Raw genomic sequence first — 10,440 nt, forward strand, 5'->3', positions numbered from 1 at the left:
ATTTATACCATAGTTTTTGTTTTTCTTTAAATGTTTTCAACGCAGATGGTTATCAGTTGAAATAGTTCATAGATTACTTACAAATGCAAGAATTATTAGAAATTTCGCATCAACAAAATGCAAGTTACAGGCTTTAATGTTTGTCTTTAAAACTATATATATCTACAAACAAGCAATCACATGATCTATTTGATAATACCTATCATCTATACTAATTCGAAAATTTTGATAAATGCAACAATATGAGTTAGTGTGTTGTAGAAGCACGACGAAATGGGAACACAATAAAAACATGCATATAAAAGCCCACCGATCGGATAATACAATTTCTCTCAATGGTACTTTTTTTTGTTTGAAAAGACCACTATTTAATCTCTGCATCACTGGATTTGCTCAGAAATTCTTCCATAGATTGTTAGAAGAATGAGGTCTACGACAGAGTTTTCTGTCCTTGAAATATTAATTTTCAGTGCATTTCAATGACAAAAAAGCAAATGTTACCAAATGTCAACAATTTTGTATTTATTTCCTCAATCTGATGGTGCAAAAAGTCAAATAAAACTTTTAAAGGGGTTGATTTTTTATGTCATTTTTCACCTTTGCCTGATTCTTACATACGCTGACACTTAAACGCTAAGCATTGCACCTTGTTTGATAATCGATAAAGTGTAATTGCATGAAAAAAATAATTCAATTTATTTTATTGACAGCTGCTTCAATTTTGAATCGCACATAAATCTTTTAATAAATTATGAGATACTACACTATTTCAGCATGTTCAGACCTCACATGAAACAAAATATATCTGAATGCATTTACTTTTGAAGTCAAATTTTCTTTCGGTTTAATGCTAATATCTTAGAAAAAAAATACCATCATACGAACAGTCCCTGTTTTTCTGAGTAAAAACTATCGTAGGGAAAGAGAGGAGTACTTGATACACAGAATAGCAATACCTTACGGATGCAATAACAACATCAAAAGTACAGGAAACCTTGTCTACTATACATGACAAATATGTTGTCGTATCAGCAGACAAAGCCCAAAACAACATTGTTTTTGTCTGCAAAACGTTTTATATCCAATGTTCATTATCAGAGGTAGACGTAGAAAATAATAGCAGTGATAAGACCTACACTGCTACCACTCTTTCCAAAGAAGAGATTGTGAAAAAACATAAATCTGTGCTATCCTCTTTTGGTCTCTCTACCAAGGACGATGATTGTGATTTACCGCCTATGTACTGGATTCCTAAACTTCACAAGAGTCCATACAAACAACCTTTCATAGCTGGATCTGCAAAATGTACCACCAACCCTCTTTCAAAACTTTTAACTTCTATACTCACAACTGTCAAAGAGGGTCTACAGTCCTACCACGACACTTGTTACTCCCGTAGTGGTATTAATTCAATGTGGATCCTGAAAAATTCGAAAGATCTTTTGGAAACAATTAATTCAAGATTATTATCTGAACATAATAGCATTAAAACCTATGATTTTTCAACACTGTATACTTCTATTCCCCATACTCAGTTAAAATCCCCATTTAAAAACATTAAACATCGTTGTTTTTTTCCAAAAAAGATGGTACACCTAGATACAAATATATAGTTCTTGGTAGAGATTCCTCATACTTTGTAAGAAATAATTCAAAATCATCTTCCAAATATACAGAGGAAGATGTTTACAAAATGCTGGAATTTTTAATCGACAACATATTTGTCCAGTGTGGTGGACGTGTTTTTCAACAAACGGTCGGGCTTTACTTGCTGACCTATTCCTTCACTCTTATGAGGCTGACTTTATAGCTGAACTGATCAGAAAGAAAAAATATCGTTTGGCTAGATCCTTCAATCTCAGTTTCCGCTATATAGATGACGTATTATCTTTAAACAATCCTAATTATGGGGATATGATACATCGCATCTACCCAAAAGAACTTAAGATGAAGAATACTACAGACACTGTGAAGTCAGCCTCATATCTTGACCTACACTTAGAAATCGATGGTAAAGGAAAACTATTGACCAAACTTTACGACAAACGTGATGACTTTTCATTCAGAATTGTCAACTTTCCTTTCATCTGTGGCAACATCCCTTCAGCACCTGCGTATGGAGTGTTCATATCACAACTCATACGTTATGCCAGAGCTTGTGAAACTATGCAGACTTTTTGTATCGCACTAGAACTCTAACACATAGGCTTCTGGAACAGGGTTATGTTGCTACGGTCGTCATCGTTATGTTGTATCCATCAGCACCATTAAGACTGATTTATTCAATGGGTCATAGTTTTCCTTTCCTCGTTTGTCTACCCCAGACTTGACTTTTGATGAGCAACTCGACGGATGTTTTCAGAAAAGCAGAGGACGCTTACCCTTCCGGTGCACCTGATCAATGCTCCCAGTTTTTAGTAAAGTTCGAGTTGTTCATTTGCTTTTGGTACTTTGTATGTATGATTTTATTTACTGTATGTTCTTTGTTGTGTATGTCTGTTTTCCATGCCTTGTCTTTGTCCCTGGATTACATTCTTTTGAATAGCGCTATGACCTTGATTACTCTCTATATTACATATCTCTTAAGTTGAACCTGTTGAATTATTTAAATTTTCGTCGTTAGTGTTCATCAAATTAGAAAAAAAATAAAAACATAAGAAATGATTCAGATTGAACGCCATCCTGATTAGTGAATATTTTAAGGTTTTGCGTATAATCTGCCGTGTACGTTTTCAAATGTGTTAAATGTGTTAACTGATGATTAAACTAGTGAATTTGGGTTGTTTTCCGGCACTGCAAAAAAAATGATTTTAAAGTAAAAAATATTTCCCGAAAGCGTATTTGGCTTTCCGTTTGTCTTTATATTGTATTACAATCATTGAATAAAAGCTTTCCCTCTTTTGAAAAAAAAGTATCTCAATCCATTCGTCTCCTTTTCTATTTGCCTCTTTGTTTGTTCTTCAGTTTGATTTCAATAATTTTCAATAAAGTCTTATCACACAACCTTAATATATTCTATATATAAACAAACGCTGTATTAAAGCATGCCATATCAATTGTGACTTATTCAGGTCTTGGTGATATTAAATACATTTTTTTGTGATTTTGTTTAAACAAATCTGAAAATCGGAATAGTGAATTGGTGGCTAGTATACTTCGTTTCTCTTTAAATGGACAGTGAAAGATGAAGATTTATAACAGTTGTTTTTAATATATATGCACAATATATATTCTACTTGGTTGCATCTGTAGTGTATATATATGTATATTTTTTTCATTGCTGTTCTTTCTGAAGATGTATTATTTGCACAGGTTGATAAAACTCTGGTATATTTGAAACATAGATAATTTAATTGTGCATGGTGCTTCTTTTTTGCATGGAACTGAATCACGTTTCGACTGTGTAAAGCACAATTCTTTTAACTTGGGATTATTCTAATTTAGTTTATCAAAAAACTCATATTTTGTGAATTGTATTTTCGTGTTGAAGAGAAGAGTTCGGAAGTTCTCCTGATGAGAGACATAATTAGGTTACATTGATACTATGCACAAGTGAATTGAGTCATTTGAATAGAAGTTGTCAATGAAATTAAGTTGGTGGAGGCACTAGACGTTTGATGCAGTGCTTTCTAACTGCTTAGTGAGTCTACTTTACCATTTTACTCCTGATGTGCATTCTAATTTTTATTTTCTGAAAAATAATGTGTAATTTATTTTAAGACAGAGAATAGACCCACCAGCTGAATTACATGAGAAAAACATCTGCCAAATATGCATTAAATGATCCTCTATAATTGTGTTATGTTGTTAATTTCATGCACTATCACGGTTTGAAAATGAAACGAAATATTTATTAACTACTGGAAAGACATTGTATGCAAACACGGTTAAAAGAAAATTAGCCGATTGATCGGCCAAACCAAACTTAAACTTTTTATGGCTTATACTGCTACAAATCATCATTGGCCATTGTATGGACTCGGCGATATATCAAAAAGTCGTCGCTTCGATAGTCGTTAGCATTGACTTAATGAAAGCTACAAAGTATATTACCAGTGTATGATTGCCTAAAATATATACCACCGAATTCCTATTCAACGGATGTTACATTCAATTATACATCATTATATTGTGTCCATATGATTATTCATACTTAAAACTTCGATACCCAGTATTAAATATTAATTTTGTATCCGTTTTCGTTCTTGTCTACCATATGATAAGTTTTGTTTTCTTTTCGCAATATTCGTGGAAAAGGCAATACAAATGTAAACACTGTAACTAAAAAAAAAACATTATTCCTGCTAATGGATTACAGGTTCTCGACTATGTCTAAATACGAAATTTGCTACGCACAAATGAAGTTGCACATTTTTAGATTGAGCATACATGTTATGTTCAAGCAGCATCCTTGTGTAGTATGCAAGTCTAAACACAACAAATAATAAAAAAAAAACAAAGAATGAATTCATATTTTGTATATTCTTTAGGCTATTGTTTTCTATGCATCGACGTACATGCTGGTGTCACTCAGTATTGACAGATTTGATGCCATTGCTCGACCAATGAACTTCTCAAGAAGTGGTAAGTACTATAGGTACCGCATGCTATATCATTGAACAAGCTGGTATCTTACTTTGTCTTTATTGTTTGTTTGTTTGTTTGTTGGGGTTTAACGTTCGAGCAGCAATATTTCAGCTATATTCAGACGATGAACATGAAACTGATGATGAACATTTTACCACAAGGATCTGGACTGGGTTTCATGAACTATCTCAAATTAAGATTATAAAAGTCATTAATTTGATATTCTTTATGGTATTTTAAATGGGCATGCTTGTATATTTAGAAAACTTCTTATACGGTATGACACAACTATTTGTTTAATATCAAATAGGAAACTGTTGGTTTACAAAACAGATCTTGCTTTTTAAACTCAAAAGGATGTTCTGATAATATGGGAATGTTTGTTAGATATCATGACCATGTGTTGCATTAATTCATATTTCATAGGTTTCCGTGCAAGAATGTTGGTTGGTCTATCATGGATATTAGCAGTCATATTTTCTATTCCATCCTTCGTTTTTTATGAGTCCAGACAAGAATCATCATTAAAAAATATGACAATGTGTACAATCAAATTTCCACAACGTTGGATGTGGCAGGTACGAATTTAATTAAAGATACTGGCCAAAGATAAATATTGTACAGTTTAGAGAAGGGTCACAAACATGAAGTTATTGTCCGTTCATTCCACGTATCCGGAAGTACCAACCTTTGGATACAATAAACACATTTGCTGATAAGTATGTGCATTGTATAAATTGTAAAGGATAATTGTAATAGATTAACTAAGTCAAAGATTAGTTGCATATTAAAGTGTCATTCACTTAAGAATTCTGTAAAAAATGAGCTCTTATATTTTTTCGAAGTCTATTTTCGAATTTAAGCATGGAGAAAACAAATAGGAAAACAAAGATATAATGTAATGTTTATATTTATGTTTTTTTCAGCCCTACCTTACCTTGATAGCAATTGCGTGTTTTCTGGTACCTGGACTTATCATAGCGGTCTGCTACTCCATCATAGCTGTGATAATATGGAAGAAAAGTAAAGCCATAGAAGGCGGACCTTCGTCTATGGGAATCCGTAGTAACGGACAAGGTTCGAATTTACATTCTTTGTTTGGTACGCTCTATTTTATCACTCACATTATATATTTCATCACTTTTATTCAAAACCTTCTTTATTGTTGCAATTATTGTCAAAGTTTCTTTTTTTTTTGCTTCAGACAACATCATGAAAATAAATATAAAAGGTATTTTCACCAGGGGTTATCATTATATATCTTTAAAGTAAGCTTACAAGATACCATGTACCTTTCTCTGTGTGTAAAAATGTAAGAATATTTCATATAAATGGTCAAACTGTAACTATGCAACGAAATGTTTATATATTTTTGACAATTCTATTGCAGCCTTTGTTACAGACTTTAATCCATCAAGATGTGGTGTTGTTGGGACGGTCATACATCAAGCGAAAATCAGAACGATCAAAATGACGTTCATCATTGTAGCAGGTATATAATTCACATACAATATAGAGAGTGTTCAGACAAGACTCGGACAGTTGGAACATTCAAATTTCGTTTCCTAATAACTTTCATCCATTTAAGATCACAAACTGATGTTTTCTGAAATATAATGTTGTTTGGTAATTACTGAAATGGTAAGAATGAAATAGATTTAATAATAAAGCACTTCGAAATTTAAAATAAAGGGATTTTTTCTTGGTTCCCTTAATTACTCTTTCATGATTTACTCTTTATTCAGTTGATTCATAATGAAACATTGAACATATATGCATGGTCATCCGCTTTTGATAAAGCAAATCGCTCTTCTTTCTGACGTCCTATTGAGTTTTCACATTGGAACGTCAAGAATGTTCGGATAAAATCTGTCGTTTACAGATTCTCAAATATTTGCTAAGAAATTATGCGAGTTTGTCATTATGGTGCACTTATCAAAATTAGTACCTTTAAAAAATGCAAAATTATGATTAGTGTATTCCAAAATGGTTTTAAAAACCAAACATGCATTCACACCAATTACAGCAATTTATATCGACCATTGTGAATCCAGTCAAGTACTTCAAAACTTTAAACAGTAAAAAGCGGCTGACATATGAAAACATGAACACTACAGAAATGTTACTGTTTTATGGTTATATAAGAATGACACAAACAATCCCTACTTATATACAGTTATTTATATACATAGCAAATTACTCATTCATGTCTTTTTTCTTTCTACTTACAAATAATTAAGAAAGAGGAACCAAGGTTATAGCGGTAATCAAAAGAATGTAATCCAGGAACAAAGACCAGACATGGAAAACAGACATACACAACAAAGAACACAACGTAACTAAAATCATACATACAAAGTAATAAAAGCAAATGATCAACTCGGACTTCACTAAAAACTGGGAGCATGGACCAGGTGCACCGGTAGGGTAAGCGTCCTCTGGTTTTTTTATAACGGTTATAACACAATTTGATTACTATTTAAAATCTTGCTTAATCTTCCACTGCTTTCTCCGCGAAACAAATACTATTTTGTTGCAATTAAAGAAGACATAAACCAGGAGATTAAAGTCGATTGTTTATAATGACTCTCTTTCCTTTTATTTTCTTTTCAGTATTCATGATTTGTTGGAGTCCATATTTTTTCGTATCGTTGTTGCAAGTATACAGCGTAATAGACAGTCGATACAGCGGTATTACCATCATGTTCCTGCACATGTTGGCACCGTTAAACTCTGCAATCAATCCATTAATATATGGCGTCTTCAGTACAAGGATTTGTGGTCATCTAAGGTAAATTAAAGTATGGTAACCGAATCCAGTCATAATAATAATCAAACTTCCCTGACTTTTCTAACAGTTTTCGTATCTATACTTTACTTTGTTAATGCTAATAAACGGTAATTTATTATTTGATCATTCATATCTGGTATGCTGTTATAATTGTAAACATAAACTTTCTTAAATTTCTTTTTCAGACAAGTTCCCATTATCAACGATTTGATAATAAGACTTCAATGTTGTTCATTTCAACGAAAGGCATCTTACAGACAAAGTCGAAGTGGTTCAGAAGCTGAGCAATCAAACAATGGTACATTCATACGGAAACAAAACTTGTGTTGTCAGAAATCAAAAACAAATTTAGAAAATGACACGATTGTAACTTTACTAAGGACCAATAGTGACAGCACTAAACAACAAGTCTCCTTCTCACCGCAATTGACGAACGGTTATCATGTGACTTCTAAAAAAGTCAAAGGTTATCGACGACCTTCTGGGTTGCCTCTAGTAAAACGTAACATGACAGAAGAAGAAAACATTTTGTTGAGATCATTTGTGTGTAAAGCAAAACAGACTGTGCCTTGAATGAATAAAAAGAAAAACTTAAATAAGTGCTTAGAAATTAACAGTTATATGATTACATTTAAGATACAAACTCAAATATAATTTGCATCAACTATTTCTTTTTACGGGAATGATCAATTGTCTAACGGGGATAACAGTAAAATATCCTTAAAATACTTCTTGAAATCATTGACAATTACCAAGGGGTACCTGTTACATGTAGTCCAAAAAATCGTATCATTAACATGTCCATGTTCCTTTTGTTTTGTATATATTTGTCATTCAAAGTTCGTGAAATGTCTAAATATTTTATCTGTAACAACAAGGAACAAAATATATCTATTCAGATAAATTACTTTATTTGGCATATAAACAGAGCAACCTAAGAATTAACTTTACTATGAAAAATGGCGATTTAAAAAAAAACATCGAAACAATCCTGTCAAACAAGTTTATGTTCGAATACCAATAATATGTAATATATACTAATGTAAGGAATATGAAGAAGTTTAAGAGAAAAGCATAGTTGAAATCTATAGCACAGTGTAAACAAAAAACTTTTGTGTAACTTTTTTGCCACTTTTGAAATATACTCCATTGTTATTGTTGCGCTCTAATGAAAAGGTGTGGAATACTGCATAAAGTACCAAATACTATGTAATATTATAAACAGAACATTGACATAATGAACATCAACATTAGAACTATTCAAACGTAAACAATATGTATATACTAACTACGCGTATTTGAAAGAATATCTAAAGTAAAGAATTTATACTTTTATTTATGTGTACATAGTTTAATTATTTTCTACATTCATGTTTTGTATTCGAAATTTGATTTGTAAAATATTAAACATATCACAGTCAAATATGTGTTTTGTTTTTTTTTTTGTTTGTTGTTTTTGTTTTTTTTTAATCCTTCCCATTTGTATAAAATATACAATACCCTTTGTTATCAGCTATTTTGAATTATAAACAAATGTTGACAATTATTTTCATTTTTTTCTATATTTACTTTCCCAATTGCCGATCTACAGTTTTCTTAATACCCTGTATACACTAACAAAATATGTTGCATTACTATCGATCCGGGAATATTTTTGAAAAATGGAAAACAATTTTGTTTTCTTAGGAGTTGTGTGCGTACATTAATTGTTAACGAATCTGGAAATTGGGGAAAAAAATTATAAGTATTGAGAAATGAAACTTAAAGAATGTATCTTTAGTTTGTTGACAAGTATAGAAATAACTTATTTTGGTATCAAAATGTTAGGTTTTTATTTTTGTTTTCCGTTCAATCTCGTATACATGCTACACATAATCAATTCTAACTTAAAGGAAGGATGTACCGAATTGCCCTCGACATTTTTTTTTTTTTTTTCGAAAAAAAGGAATATTGTGCTCTATCGGAATGTCATTTCGTCCAATTAGGTGGCTTTTTATATGAACTAAAACAAGGATCAATGACTTAAATTGCTGGATCTGTTTTATTCTCAATTGTATTTCACAAAATTAGATTTATTGTGTCGTGTTACGTAAGACAATCAAATAAGACATAATGCCATATCTATCCAGTTAGAGGTCCTAGGCTCTAATATAATGAAAGAAAATGTTATTACAAGACGGAAGTTTTATCGGTAGTTTTTTTTTAAATAAACGAATTGCAAATGATTATTTGTTCATGACTATGGCTGCAGTACAAACAATCGTGGGTGCTTGATTTCCGCAGTTCATTGCGAACAATAATTTTGTCATACAAATATTAGAATAATTGGAGGCTTTTTAATGGATTGTCCAATTTAAGAAATTGAGCATATCCTACTTCAGTGTCCTGTGGTGAATTTTATTCAACTTAATTATTATTTTTGATGTTATACTCATGATAATATAGAGACAGATTAGGACAATTGGGGATGGTATATGGTGCAAATAGAAAGTTTTATCCATTCAATTTCTTTATCTCCATCATTCTACATTATTATCAATTTTTTTTATTACTTTCACCGCATCTTCCAAATATGCCCCCTTTACAGATTTCGTATCCAAATGAGGTTCCCATAACAAAAGCATAACCTTTTGTACATCACCATGTTTGATTATATACATTTGTCATTGAATATTTATTCGATTTTTCTGTTATGCGTTTGCTTTCTAGATTTGATCCAAATATTTTGAGGTACAAAGTCGCATGTAATCAAAGTGGATTATAATTTTGTGATCACTGCGCATATTGTTTCAATTCCAAGTGAAGTCATTTCATGAATGTGCCAAATTGCCTGAACCCATCGACAACACCTAAGCTAAACAAAGACCGTTGTATTACGAATTTGAAATCAAATTTAAATTACATCACTATATTGCTTAGTTTGCGTTTTACATTCTCTGAAATATATTGTATTATATAAAAAAAAATCTTTTATGTATATGCCTGCCTTAAAATAATGAGGAATTAAGTTGATAACATCGTAACTATGCCATTTTGTGACTGTTTACTGTTCGATCCCATTT

At 31.5% G+C, this 10,440-nt stretch overlaps 1 protein-coding gene across 3 annotated transcripts in view; it reads left to right on the plus strand.

The window, feature by feature from the left end:
• LOC148599330 (cardioacceleratory peptide receptor-like) overlaps nt 1–9,051 on the plus strand; it is a 30,596-nt gene extending 21,545 nt beyond the window's left edge. For 2 of the 3 annotated variants that reach the window (XM_088559237.1, XM_088559234.1), the window contains exons 4-9: nt 4,491–4,584; nt 5,014–5,165; nt 5,514–5,688; nt 5,978–6,079; nt 7,201–7,378; nt 7,564–9,051. In XM_088559237.1, the coding sequence (XP_088415363.1) occupies nt 4,491–4,584; nt 5,014–5,165; nt 5,514–5,688; nt 5,978–6,079; nt 7,201–7,378; nt 7,564–7,951 (1,089 nt within the window). In that variant the 3' untranslated portion in view covers nt 7,952–9,051. The remainder of the gene's footprint in view (nt 1–4,490; nt 4,585–5,013; nt 5,166–5,513; nt 5,689–5,977; nt 6,080–7,200; nt 7,379–7,563) is intronic. The other variant, XM_088559235.1, reaches the window with a different exon arrangement.
• The last annotated feature ends 1,389 nt before the right edge of the window (nt 9,052–10,440 follow it).

This window comes from Perna viridis, chromosome 13 (assembly GCF_037379345.1).
Source record: "Perna viridis isolate PV_CMFRI_1.1 ecotype Kerala chromosome 13, ASM3737934v1, whole genome shotgun sequence".
Lineage (NCBI taxonomy): Eukaryota > Metazoa > Mollusca > Bivalvia > Mytilida > Mytilidae > Perna > Perna viridis.